At 41.3% G+C, this 14,707-nt stretch overlaps 2 protein-coding genes across 6 annotated transcripts in view; both read left to right on the top strand.

Annotated features, from left to right (window-relative positions):
* Window positions 1-14,707, top strand: part of LOC128630122 (NACHT, LRR and PYD domains-containing protein 12) — a 462,144-nt gene that overhangs the window by 256,229 nt on the left and 191,208 nt on the right. The window lies entirely within an intron of this gene.
* LOC128630136 (TBC1 domain family member 10A-like) lies at window positions 1,873-13,426 on the top strand. 3 transcript variants are annotated; one of them, XM_053678747.1, is made up of 6 exons: window positions 1,873-1,960; window positions 2,113-2,285; window positions 3,027-3,155; window positions 11,150-11,338; window positions 11,412-11,566; window positions 11,851-13,426. In XM_053678747.1, exons 4-6 carry the CDS (start codon window positions 11,254-11,256, stop codon window positions 12,352-12,354), a joined length of 744 nt encoding a protein of 247 aa, XP_053534722.1. In that variant the 5' UTR covers window positions 1,873-1,960; window positions 2,113-2,285; window positions 3,027-3,155; window positions 11,150-11,253; the 3' UTR covers window positions 12,355-13,426. The 3 variants fall into 3 exon arrangements, with proteins under 3 accessions (XP_053534722.1, XP_053534723.1, XP_053534724.1); XM_053678748.1 differs by lacking the exons at window positions 1,873-1,960; window positions 2,113-2,285; window positions 3,027-3,155 and adding an exon at window positions 5,765-5,865; XM_053678749.1 differs by lacking the exons at window positions 1,873-1,960; window positions 2,113-2,285; window positions 3,027-3,155 and adding an exon at window positions 5,766-5,865 and having other exon boundaries at window positions 11,150-11,315.

Here is a 14,707-nt window from a genome sequence, read left to right as displayed (position 1 = left end):
TAAGAGATCATAATTAACTAACTCTCTTTTCCAGGACATTCCACAGGGCTCCAGATGGCGACTAAAATGGTCGCTATGACTATACGTCTTGTTGTTAGGCTACTGAACTCACATCCCCTCTTGCGCATGCGTGTACCTGCCCTAGCGCCTGCACTCCTGTATGGTTTCCATAGATGAACAGAAACAGGTCTAATGTTGCGTTTATCGGGTTAAAAAGTTGGAAGTGAACTTTATTAAAGGTGTTTAATTTAGTTTGATGTGGTTTGGTTCATTGGAATTTGACTGTATCTGTTATATGTAGGCTAGCTAACTGCGTAGTTAACTAACGTTAGCCAGCTGAGAAGAAAAATATCAGACTTTTCCTCATCCCCTGCCTGTCCAAACCCTGCCTCCTCTACATCAGATGCCGACGATGTTGAGACCAACTCGACCAGTGAAAGTTCTCAAGTGACATTTGAGTCATCCCAGCCCGTTTCAATCGGTGTGCAATCTTTTATAGATGATGACAGCCAAGCACAGCGAGTCTTCTCCCATCCCTGTGGCTTTCATCCCGACAAGACAGTTTAAATCAGCTTTGCTACAAGAGTTCGCCTGGTTACGTTATGACAAAGGGAAAATGTACTGCACCATTTGTGCTAAAGCAGGACAAGATATTGCTGGTAAAACAGAGTTCATTACCAGTTCGAGTCATTTTAAAAAAGAAACCGTAAAGAAGCATGCTGACATTAAAAAATATAAGAACGCCAGGGATTGTGTCAGGTCTGCCCCTCGTGCCACCCCAATCGTGAAAGAAGTGCAACATGCTAGTGATAAAGTCGCTGAGAAAGAGATGAGGGAATTGAAAATAAAATTCAATGCAGCCTACATGACTCTGAGCCTGAATAAGCAGTAAACAACTAATTGTACATAGTAGAATAAGAAAGTGAAAAAAAATAATCAAATGACTGGACATTTAAGTATTTACGGTAATATGATTCAATATGATGTACTGAACATTGCACATATTGTGTATGTAAAGAATACATTGTGTAAACTATGGGAGGCAGAGTAAACAAAGGCAGACAGTACAGAGGGGAAAGAAAAGGCAGCGTGAGGTAGCCATTTAACAATGATATCATCATATGTCATATGACATCACTATATTTTGGATCCTGAAAATTTGATTTGGCGCCAAAATATTTTGGGTTTAGGAGCCAACAGTTCCTACATTATTTTTTTTTGCCTGGAGCCCTGTTCCAAATTGTTCTTTGGCTATGCCCCATGTTTGTGCAATGGCTCAGACCGGTTTTTCCTCTTTTCGCAGCTTCAAAATGGCTTGCTTTTCTCCCATAGACAGCTCTCTGGTCTCCATGTTGGTTTATTCTTTTTAACAACAAATGCTGTCTCCACAGGTGAAACCCAGGGCTCAAACCAAGAGAAGACATTCAGAGCTATTCATTCTTTAAAGTCCATTTAACAAGGTACACCTGGCCGGCAAGAAAAACCATCAGTCACTTGTTCCAGTATTTTTGAACAGTTAATGAATAGGATGGCTTCAAAAAAGCTGCCATATTTTAATCTGTGTAACACGTCTAGATGTAAATATGAGGAAATGAAAGCTGAAATTCTGATCTATCGTCTCATATTCGTCTTTTATCTCAAACCCTAATGTCTTCAGTATATAGCAAAAGCAAGTGAATTGGCCTTGATGTTCCAATACTTTTGAAGAGGACTCTAATTGTAAGAATTAAATATAATTTTCGTACTGAACAAAGACTGATTATCTGTTCAGGCGTTATTGTGCAGATCCACATTTAAGCATCTTACTATACACTGTTAAACCCAGTGTTTGTGTTCTTTTTTTCAGTTTCCTTCTGCATCTGAGTTCAAAGACCTTTTTCTCATCCCCATCCTGGAGCGCCCCTACAGCTGCCTGTTTGGTACATTCCTCTACAGCAGTGAGCAGGAGAGAATGGAAAAGGTACGCTCCACATTTCTCCACTAATGGGTGGAGGCTTTCCAGCCTGTCTGATTTTTCTGAATGGAAATGAATTTGTCTAAGTGTATTATGACTTGTCTCTCTGTCTCTCTCTCTCTCTCTCTCTCTCTCTCTCTCCCCTCTTTTGTTTTTAGGAAGTACAGGGTAAAACGGTCACTGCGGTCCTACATTAAGTCAGCCGGAGGACTTCACTAACCCGTTCTATGTGGACTGTAAAAACCAGGTGCTGTATCCACTGGCCAGTCTCACACATCTGGAGCTCTGGGTGGGTTATTATGTGCGCTGGAACCCACGCATGAGACCACAGGTGCTTATACTGCAAACCACACTCTATGAAATTATGGGGAAATGCTCAAAAATAGTGCTTCCAATATATACCAAAATACCCAGTTACTTGTATAACTGAACAGTGTCACTTCAGACACATGATGAATGTACCTTTTTATTACTGGATGTTTCTGGGTTTTAACACCAAGTTTGCTTTAAAAAAACAAAACCATTTGTATCAGCACAAAGCTAAAAACACAAAAGCTGGAGTAATGGGTCGGTAAGCATAAAATGTGGACTGGACACACGAGGATCTCTGACACTGTTGACTCTTCAGTGGTTCCATTTTCAGTTCTAGTTTGTAGGTACAGGTTTCAGTCTTCAACAACATTGTAGTTTTCTTTTTAAAATGCACTCCTTGGTTGTGCTCACTGCATTACAAACTCAAGTCCAACATTGAGATTTTTTTTTAAAAATGTGTTGAAATGGAGTTTTCTTGTGATGCCTCTATATTCCTGTATATTTCATGATTGGCTGGTTAGAAAACTACATGAACGTACAGGTGTTCCTAATAAAGTGGACGGTGAGTGAACATGATGTGGCTGAAACGATTTCGAAAACACTTCAGGAGCAGCTAGCGATAAAGATTAAGGTTACACCGGCTTGATGACTGATCTTTTAATAATGATACATAAATAAATAGAAAGCGAATGGAATGATTTAGAAAATCGGTGTCCCAAAACGAAACTGATGTTTGTGTGCTTTGTTGATTCTTATGTAGATGCCGCTCCATCAGAATTTGAGAGTTATTGTTTTTGCGTGAAGAACGTGGAGGAGCTCCAGAGAGAGGCCACGTCATCCTGCTCCATCTCCTCATCCTCAGAGCATACTTCTCCCTCCTCACATAGTGGTACACCACTTCACACTGCCGTCTAAACACACACACACACACACACACACACACACACACACACACACACACACACACACACACACACACACACACACACATTAAGAGCACACACTGTCTTTACTCAATGAATACACTCTCAGGCACAAGTAGGGAGTGGATGAGTATGAAGAGGACACACACACACACACACACACACACACACACACACACACACACACACACACACACACACATTCCTGTTTGCAATTTTTTTTAACTATAGAGAAGTAACCTAGTGTCACATTTTATAAATCCTTAATAATTAAAAATGGATCTTGGAATGATGTCTGCATGTCTGCAGCATGAATTCATAATATTTACGATCTAGTATTTGACCTGTAAATATGTAAAAAAGAGAAGTATTAATATATTTGTCCTTACACGTCATGTTCATCTTTCCCTGTGGCCTCATTTGCTCCTCTGTGCCAACTCCCTTTCATCTTTTAACATTTCAATACAGTTTTTAGCTACTTGAAGGGTTTTGTTTGTTTTTCACCCCAAAGTGAATCATCCATCTATTTTTGTATTTTATTAGTTACTTTCCATTTTATGTCCGCTCTGTCATCACACTGAAGCGTGATAGTTATGTCAGTATTATTAATTTCTCACAGACCTGCCTTTCACCTTGCTAATATATGGAAGCACTGAATAAACGGTCAATTTGTCATGTTTTTGTATGAAGGTGTTAAAATGTTGAGTTGTACGGCTTTCCTGCCTCGTGGACTTTTCACCGGTATCGTTTGAATAAATCAAACTGGTAATGAGTGTCGTTACTGATAGGGAAGCAAAACAGAGACAAAGACCTGAATGTGAAAATCCATTGAATTTGGAAATGAAATTTCGACACCATTGAATTAATAGAATCCGTGTATCATATCATTCGTTCTTTTCATATTCAATTATCCACTTATCCGAAAATGGAAAAATGGCTTGTTATTTCATTATTCATTTACAGATCCAAAACGAAACAGAGAGAAAAAAACAAACAAGTCGTTTTCCGTTCTTTCAATCTCACGCTCAAGTTAAAAATAAGCGATTAGAAAACGGGTCAAATGTCCAGGTTTCATTTGAACAATTTTTTTTTTTTTTCTTTTCCGATTGACTATGACCCGGAAGTTACTGGTTTCTTCACGTGTTGTGCTGGATAAAGAGGTTTTTATTTTGGTTTATTTGTTTAGTTTTTTGCTGAAGAGCATGGGGAGATTCGTACTGTTTAAGGGAGCCAAATGTGTAACCCTCAAAGAAGACTGCAAAAATATTAACTGCAGTTAAACCAGTCAATAATCCTTTATAATCCTATAAATGTTTTTGTATTTACGCTTTTACATTTTAGAACATGGGCAAAATCAAGTTTAAAGAGAGGCTGTAATAAAAATACAGTTTTTGGCGTATCAGGGTCGGCGCAGTGGCTTTGTAGGTTGTACTCTGGTTTCCTCCCCTAGTCCAAAGACATGCGTTGTAAATTGTCCGTAGTGTGTGAACAGGTGTATGATGGGCTTACACCTCGTCCACGGTGCCCCCGCCTTGTGCCCCGAGTCCCCTGAGATAGACTCCAGGGTGACCCTGTGTAAGATCGATGGAATCTCTGATTTAATGAACACTGAAGAACTTTTCATTTCTTTTATTTGAAAGCATGTAACATCAGCACGACGTATGGGGTTCACCGAAACGGGACTATTGAAGACTCGATTAACCGGCTCTGTTCCCAGTCTGTGTAGCCTCACATTCCTGTTATTGGGTGACACGGGTGGAATCCAATGAGGTTTTCTACTGTTCTCAAGGCTTGGCATGCTGTGCATCCTGAGATGCTTTTCTGCTCACCATGTATGTAAAGAGAGGTGATTTGATGTTACCATGGCCGTCCTATTAACTTGACCCAGTCTGGCCATTCTCCTTTCGTCAACAAGGTGTTTCCACCCCGAGAACTGCCACTTACCGGATGTTTTTCACACAAGTGTGTGTGTGTGTGGAAATCCTAGGAGAGCCGCAGTTTCTGGAATACTCAAACCAGACCATTTAGAATCTACAACCATGCCACGGATAAAATCACTGGATTACATTCTGGTGTTTGATGTGAATATTGACTGAAGCTCTTCATCTGATCCTGCTTGATGTTGTACACTGTGGTGTTGCCATATGATTGGCTGATTGGATAATTGTATGAATGAGCACATGTACAAGTGATCAGTGAGCACATCTATCTACCATAGAGGTATTTTGGGGCAATACTTGACAATGTACCTGACTGTTAGATTTGTGGCCAAGTTGAAGAAGCTTTTGACATCCCAATGGAAAAAAAATAAATAAAACAATCCAGGACAAATTCACTTTCAGTCTTTTATTTTTATATTGTTTTTTTCCCCCTTCATGTTAATCTCTTTCTACAGAACCCGTCCAAACTTCATATGTCAATGTAGTAAGCAAGATAAACTGTCTACAGCTGAAGAATCTAAGCATGCATCTGTTTTCACCCTTATAGAAAAAGTTTAGCAGTTCCTATCCAAAAGACACCAAGAGCCCAGATGTCCTTAGAAACTAAATGTACCCTCCAACTCGTGGTCTTTTCAGAAACTCGATTCCCAGACGTCGCCACACTGATCACAGTGCACCCTTCAAATCCACCGTGCAGCGGAAATGGACCAGTCGATTTAAACGGATTGTTGAAAATGTACGTTGTTCAAGGCATTTTTGGATTTGAAATTTCGCTGCAAAATGAGTCTGAACAGTCGCCAGAATCTGAGGCAAAAACACACGAAGGAACAAGATCACGCCGTCATTGCCTCTTCTCTGGTGTTCTACACTTTTGACAAAAGTAACACCAGAGATGCTGCGTTAAAATGGTCAAGAAAATTACACCAGAGTAAACAAATCCCATTGGGTTAGATTATAAACATCGACTGAAACTCTCGATAGGACATGACATTGTTGGAGAGTCGCATACGAGCGGACATTCAACAATATTTAGTAGAAGCATTGTGGATGTTTTTGTCTGTGTTCGTCTGTAATATACTGGACTGTCCTACCAAGAGTTCGTCCACATACACATTCAACTGAAGCTCATACAGTCGGCATACTGAACTCTCCTTTTTGCCATAGTGCGGCCGCTTAACAGGATAAGGCCTCAGAAGTCAAGCCCCAGCAGCTTGTGGCTAAAAAGCTGCAGCAGAATTGAGCTCGGCTAGGAGGTGACGGGTGACGGAAAAAAGCTGGGGAACATCGGAAAGGAAATCAGGGCTGTGTTTCAAATCTTTTATTGCCTCCTCTTCAAACTCCAAAAACCTCTGGGCCCTACAGCTAAATCCAGAGCTGAGGAAAACAACCGTTCAACTAAGAAGGCCTTCTCAAACACAATGTTTGAGCGAAGGGAGGAAATGATCAAACATGGATCAATTGGAACACAGACCATACAGCAAAACCGTAAAAAGGTGCCATAGAGTGTAAATGATTCAAAAAGACACAAATCTAAGCCCAAACACTTCATAGGACCATTGATATGACTGCTAAAGAAATCTATTGTACTGTAGCTGCACTGCTACAAGTGTATATAAAGATACACTGATACATTACATTTACATTTATTCACTTAGCAGACGCTTTTATCCAAAGCGACTTACAAATGAGAAAGATACAAGCAAAGCGATATCAAGCAGAGAACAATACAATAAGTGCTACCATACGAGATCCATATAATTGAATTCCAGAAGAAGCAAAGTGCAGAGTAGAGGTGTAAGTGCATTTTTTTTTTAATATTATGAGTTGGTTAGGTGTTCATTGAAGAGGTGGGTCTTAACCTATTTTTTGAAGATGGTGAGAGATTCAGCGGTCCGGATTGATATTGGAAGTGCATTCCACCACTGAGGAACAGTTAGTGTGAAGGTTCTGGAAAGGGACCTTGCGCCACGCTGAGTTGGAACTGCTAAACATCGGTCACTAATCAATTGCAGATTGCGAGAGGGAACGTAGGCCTTCAGGAGAGAGTTGAGGTAGGAGGAGGGTGCTGTTCCTGACAAGGTCTTGTAGGTGAGCATCAAGGCCTTGAACTTGATGCGGGCAGCTACAGGAAGCCAGTGGAGGGAGATGAAGAGGGGTGTGACATGGGTTCTCTTGGACTGGTTGAAGACGAGGCGCGCTGCAGCATTCTGAATCATCTGAAGGGGTTTGATGGAGCTGGCTGGGAGGCCTGAAAGCAGTGAGTTGCAGTAGTCCAGTTTAGAGATAACAAGAGCCTGGACTAGAATCTGTGCAGCCTGTTTGGTGATGTAGGGTCGGATTTTCTTGATGTTGTAAAGGATGAACCTACAGGACCTTGCAGTTGCTGAGATGTGGTCTGCAAATGTCAAGCGATTATCAAGAATCACCCCGAGGTTCCTGGCCGTCCTGGTTGGCATGAGTGTGAGTGAGCCGAGCTGTACAGTGAGGTTGTGGTTGATTGAGGGACAGGCTGGGATGACGAGAAGCTCAAATTTTGCCAGGTTAAGTTTAAGATGGTTTTCCTTCATCCAGACCGAGATGACCGAAAGGCAAGCAGAGATGCGGGCAGAGACGGATGGATCATGAGGCTGGAAGGACAAATGGAGCTGGGTGTCATCAGCATAGCAATGATATGAAAAGCCATGAGACTCAATCACCTGCCCTAGAGATGTGGTGTAGATAGAAAAGAGGAGTGCACCCAGAACTGACCCCTGTGGAACGCCAGTTGTGAGTTGCTGAGTTTCAGAAATACCTCCCCTCCATGATACCTTGAAGGATCTGTCAGAGAGATAGGATTCCACCCAGCGCAGAACCGTTCCAGTGATGCCCAGGCTGGAGAGAGTTGACAGGAGATACAACCAGTTGAACATGAATAACACGCAAAGCACATTTCACAAGCACGATATCTTCCAAAATGTCCAAAAGCACAAATTCCCTAATAAAGGAAAAAGACATGTTTGTGCTAACATGTAAGACTTGAGTTTCTACATCTTCCAAACAAGTACACTTGAGCGTCTTCGTTACTGTAAGCTCGGCTCTGAAAATCTGCTACCACTGTTGTACCAGTAAACACACACACAGACAGAGCAAGTTAGCAAGTTAGCAACAAGGTTTCTTCAACACGACCACCTTTTGATACACGTACGCTCACTTCATATTGACAGTCCCTTTTTAAAAGTGAATTAAACCATGAGCAGCTATCTTCTCAAAAGTCCGGTCAATTTCAGAGCACAAAAAAACTGCCTATATACACAACAATTCAGTCCCACGTCTCTGAAAGAAATGCAGAGCACAAATGTACAAATCCCTGCAATTTCTATTTTTCTTAAATGTGAAAATGATGCTTGTAAAAAGATGATAAATCTTCACTGGGAATTACTTTATGGTGATCATTAATTTATTCAATTAATTAATTTATAAATCAGGGGAGCCTGGCTCTGGTCCTGAATTCCTGTAATCATGCACAGTGTGATGATTTCTCATCTAACACTCCTACCTAATGACCCGAGGACTTAAATCGGGTGTGATTCAGGAAAATTCCCAAACTGTACTGGACTGTAGTCTTACAGGACCACAGTAAGGCTTCCCTGCTCTAAAGCTTTTCCTACAGAAATATTTATTTGAACATGATGTGGATAATCTAATCACAGACTCTGGATTAATGGTGCACACAGCGATGCTTTCACACAAAAGTGTGATGGACACTAAAAAGCTGGAGCAGCACTAAGGTTACACCACTAGGTTACACCATGTTGTCCTCTGTGGGCGGCTCAGCACTGGGGGGCTGGAGGAGAGTTTGTTGAACTGTAAAATGACATTTTCACTTAGGGGTGTACTCACTTTTGTTGCCAGCGGTTTAGACATTAATGGCTGTGTTGAGTTATTTTGTGGGGATGGCAAATTTACACTGTTCCACAAGCTGTACACTCACTTTACATTGTAGCACAGTGTCATTTCTTCAGTGTTGTCACATGAAAAGATATCATCAAATAGTACCATAGCAGGCTGAGAGTTTCACATCAACAAAGGTCAAGCGTGCTCGTTAGAATATCAGCCTGGAAAGTTTTCAAATCGGTCTTATCAGTGTTTTTTTGCTCGCTCATTCACACTTTGCATTATGGTTACGATAACAGTCTATCCTTCTGCCCAACATGGATAAAACTGGCCACGTCAGCCATTTTGACAGCCTGTGGTGTTGTCTGGTTAAAAATGTGTGTAAGTTTATATTCTAGATTATATTTGTTGTACATCTCCTTGCACATGCACTTTTTCCCCTTAATAGTACAGGGACATACTTGTGCATGAAAAGCAGATAGAACAGTATAATCAAAAAGAGTGCGAAGAAGGGGAAAAAAGTAGAGTACTCGTGGCCCCGCCCTCCTTTAAGCCAACCAATGAAAGCAAAGCTGGTTATCAAACAAAATCAAGGTCTACAAAATAACCTGTTGGGAGAACACCACATAGAAACATTACACCTTAAAGTGATTAACATCCTACATAAGGTTTGCATTATTATTAGCTTCTCCAATTCAGGAAAATGGGCCAAAAAAAAGGTCAGAAATTGTAAAATCAGAGGGCTGCAGCACACTGACGATCGAAAAATTATTGAGGTGTGACCTCCCAAGAAAAATGCTTTGTGACGAATACTTGACAGGGGGCAAAAAAACGCAGAGAAGAAAAGGCGCTAGTTGACTGCAAAAGACTTAAGAAGAATAAAACGTGAGAGGACCCATTAGCCAGCACTGCCACCATGTTTCAGAACTGCAACCTTCCACGAGTGTCCAGAAATACAAGGTGGCAAGTGCTCAGAGACATGGCTACAGTAAGGAAGGCTGAAATACAACCGCCACTGCATAAGACTTACAAGCTGAAGCATCATGACTGGGCCAAGAAATACCTGAAGACCGTTCCTTATAGGTTTCATGGACCGATGAAATAAGAGTGACTATAGATGGAGCAGATGGACCTTTTCCGTCTGGTTAAAGATGGACTGAAAATGAACTCCCAAATCTACTGCCAGTTTGTAGAAGATCCTTTCTTCAACAATGGTACAGGAAGAAGTCAGCAACGTTCAAGAAGACCATGATCTTTATGCAGGGCAATGCTCCATTCAGATAAAATGGATCATGAACAGATCAAGAAACTGACATTCAATGGAAGGCTCACGGCGGTTATTGAAAAGAAGGGTGGCTACATTCATCACTGAATAGCTTTGAAGGGCCAAAATAGTTCATTGTTACTTCACTGAATAACTTCCTGAGAAATTAAATTTTTTTATTTGTTAAACGTTCTATTTTGTTGGGAAAGAAACATTTAGGATCAACTGAGACCACTGTATTTGTTCACCAATCAAATTAAGCTGAGAAGTACCATTTGCCATGTGTTTGGGTTTTTTTTTTCTTTTTACAGGCCTAGTTAAATAAATTGGAATATAGAAGTACAGTAGAAACGAGAAACCGGACTGAATGCACGTTTTTAAAACGGCTATAGTTGTGTATCCGTGGATTGCAGGCGTGAAAAAGTGAAAAACTGAAATCTGACTGAAGCGAATGTAGTTCAGTTCAGTCTGAAGTTGTAGAGGAAACATTCGCACTCGGTAATTTAGTTTTGTAACACCACACAGATCATAAGGTCTGTTAGAAATTATATATCGGAGCTACAAACCCCACCCTGCTCCGCTGTACGAGGCGACTCAACACCGCCATCTTGTGTTTGTGTGTATGTGTTGCTGTGTTCATGAGGCAGTTTTGCTTAGTTTTTTCTTTAAGGTTTAATGTTCTATATTATTGTGAGTGTGTGTTTATGTATTTTAGTGTGAGCTGTAGTTTTGTTTTGTAATTTTACGTGTTTTATTTCTTCCTCCCAGATTTCTGCACTGCACAGTGTATTATTAGAAACAGGGCTTTTCTGTGTAGGAGAACAGTTGTTTTGTGTTATTAACAGCAAGTTATATCGCTTATTGTGAACCGTTATGTGTGCAGGAGGCGGTTCAGCTGGACGGAGAGATCCTGCATGCGCTGTGAAGCGAGTGTGTTCTGTGGCGTATCGGCACCTGGACAAGCACAAGATCGAGCCGGTGCTCTACATGATGGAGTGGTTCATGTGCGCCTTCTCCAGAACTCTGCCCTGGGCCTCGGTCCTCCGAGTGTGGGACATGTTCCTGTGTGACGGTCAGACACAAACACACACTTGTCCTTCTTTTCTTTCTGTGTTGATTCTCTCTCTCATTCTTTCTTTGTGTAGGAGTGAAAATGATATTCTGTGTGGGTTTGGTGGTGTTGACGTCCATGCTGGGTACTCGGGATAAGCTCAAGGCCTGTCCGGGTCAGTATGAGACCATGGAGGTCCTCAGAGCGATTGAGCCTAGATACATGCAGGAGGGCTTCTTAGTGCTCCAGGTAACACAACAGAGAGGAAGAGGAGGAGTATGATGATGGGTCTCTCACTACTGTAACATTTCCTGTCATTACTGTAACTATGCGAGCCCATGCCATGGTGATCAAGCATGTTTTATCCATCATCACCTTCGTATTTCTACAAAATTAGCGTTCATAAATATTTATCATTGTCTTTTACATGACGTTGTAATGAAGCCCATTCTAACACATTAAGTACAGTAGAATGACATTCTATTACAGTTCATTTTTGTGACTGATTTTTGCTGTATGTTCTGGAGTTGCAGGTATCGGCACAGGACGTGGAACATGAGCAACGCATGCAGCTGAAGCGCTGGAAGAAGAAGCGCGGCGAGCCCAGCCCCAAACTCCCTCAGAGAATGCACAGTGCTCGCGCCATCATGGCCACCGAGCCTCATACACACCAAGACCTCCGCCAGAAACCCACCATTATGGTCCAGTACCCATCGGTCCCTGAGGAGAAGTCCGAGCCGAACCTCAGGAAGAAGAGAGGGAGCCTGAAGAAAAACCAAGCCCTCATTCCGAACCCCTACACGCTACCTGGCGAGTCTAAACCTAGTCAGATATTGGACATACAGCTTCTGAACCAGGAAAATCTCAATCTTGTACTTCCAAATCCACCATCACATCCACCACGGCTCCCTACAATGCAGGAAAATCAGGTCAAAGAGACGAGCACTTCTACAGAGCGACTCGTGCAGCGTCCTCGAATTCCTCCATCGATAAGAAACTGGCGGAATCTATCCCTCTGCAACATCTATCCCTCCTAACTGCTCCTGTACACGGATCACCTTCAGCGTAGCGTCCTCACCTGCTGAAATGTGCTCCTGTCCAATCCAGAGAACCTGACCATGATGAGCTCCCTAATAATACATAAAACTCAGCCACCATTTTGGATCCATCTACACACTCAAGCCCTCTGCTTACGCACAACGCACCTGCCACCCACGACTCGCCTGCTGCTCCCGAGTACAAAAAGAACACTCATTGATTTTTTTTTTTTGTTGTGCGTGTTAAACAGTGTGATACGTTGAGGAATTGATTATTGGCACACGTCTACTGAATAGCAAGGATCGTTAAGTCTTTAACGTGTTATAGTTTACACCGGAGGAACTGCAAACAATCTGAGAGAGGGAGAAACCCGTCAGCTACTAGAGGGCACACTTGGTCCAAAAATGTACACACACTCCACAAAAACTCTGCAGTGCCTGAGGAGTGTTTACTCGCTCCAGTCTTCAGAAGGGAAACTGCCTACAGATTCACTTTTGAAAGACTTTCACAGGCATCACAAACATTTGTTTATATTGCACTCGTATCAATTTGGCAGGTTTTTTTCTTCTTAATCCGAAGCAACCACCACTTCTTTGTGTTTGTATTTCACAAATTTCCTTACCGCATCTTACAAGAGCTGCACGACAATCACAACAATCCTGTACAATAGGCACAGCCTTTTCATTAACACAATCTCAGTGAAATATCCTCTGTCTGTATACTTTACGCGCAAACAAAACAACTCAAGCTGAGAACTTTATTGCTGATTCACGTTATACCACACCGCCTTCTAATATAGATCTGATCTATATTATATATACGTGTACCTTAGATAACGCCTCTCTGAACGCCATGGTGGGACGTTCCCGAGTTGAAGTACTGTACAAGTCCTAAGCATTAGATCACCCCAATTACTCTTGTATACTCTTTCCATACCATCGTGATCTTTGCCTGACGAAACCATACACAAACATATTTGACATTTGGGGCCTAATTCTAAAATCACCACATACCAAATGCACAACCATTTTGTCTTGCTGCCATCACAAAATAAAAATGTTTAAACCTTAAGTAACAGAGTCACGGAGGGTGTATATATTTTTCCACACTACATGAAGTTTTGGGATCCTTATAGACTGTGGAACAGAAGTGTACTCAGTGTGTCTCCACCGTTTTATTTCATATTGGAGTACAACCATTTTTCTTTTTTACCATTAAGGATGAAACACTTGTTTCTTTTAAAACACCGTCTTTAAATCTTTTTCTACCTCCTAACTAAACCCTCGGACTTAAGACACGATCTTTGGAGCTGTTGACGCCCTGCTCAGGGTTAAACAACAACGTCTTTACATTACCTTCATTAATAATTTGTCAATCTATCCTCTTGGTTTTTTTTTGGTTTTTTTTGGAGCAAAAGTCAGGTCCTCTCTCATTTCAACAGGTCCTCTTGTTGGTGAATACACAGCAATCTCCTAAGGGTATTAGGATTTCTCGGAGCAGACATTGTAGCAGATAGTTGCAGAGTTTCTTCTGTGTTTTAACCACAATGTCTTAACCATTATTTTAACACTGAGACACACGACTCCCTTTAATTCATTAACAAACACATTTGTAAAAATTCTGGTCAGCAAAACCCCCAAAAGAACACCTGTGTGTGTGTGTGTGTGTGTGTGTGTGTGTGTGTGTGTGTGTGTGTGTGTGTGTGTCTGTCTGTCTCTCTCTCTCTCTCTCTCTCTCTCTCTCTCTCTCTCTCTCTCTCTCTCTCTCTCTCTCTCTCTCTCTCTCTCTCACCCCCGCACACCCACATGGCCATCAGAGGTCATAAATGTACTGCTGGGACATGGGATGTCAAAGCATAGACAAGAGCTTATGTATTTAGCGATAGTTCTGTGTAAGTATCCTCGTTGGCGAACCATTTTCTGAAATCTTGTTTATAGTTTAAACAAAATGCACGACTCTTTTAAAACACCGTCTTTAAAACAGGTTTTTCACCCTTAAATTAACCTGGTTAGAAGGTAGGATATGTAATACATATTTTCATTTTCTTCAGACATATTGTCACTTCAGTCTCCACAACAAATAACACCGATGGTTTTGACCTTTCTTTCAGTAAAAGAGAACAACGACATCATACAGCCATGAAGGACTGTAGAAATTTTTATTTTACATCCTAAAGGGTTAGGTTTAGAAGGCATGTAATACGCGCGTTTCTTATAAAACACCGTCTTTAAAACGTTTACCTCCTAAAGGGACCTATTTAGAAGGTATGTAAAAACTTTTTTTTTTTTTTTGAACATTTCTTCGGGTATATCAATGTTTTAGAGTATTTATTTCAGTAAATTTTTATTCAAA

This window comes from Ictalurus punctatus, unplaced genomic scaffold, assembly GCF_001660625.3.
Source record: "Ictalurus punctatus breed USDA103 unplaced genomic scaffold, Coco_2.0 Super-Scaffold_100046, whole genome shotgun sequence".
NCBI lineage: Eukaryota > Metazoa > Chordata > Actinopteri > Siluriformes > Ictaluridae > Ictalurus > Ictalurus punctatus.
The sequence above is the reverse complement of the archived record's forward strand: the minus strand, read 5'-3'. Positions and strand labels throughout refer to the sequence as shown.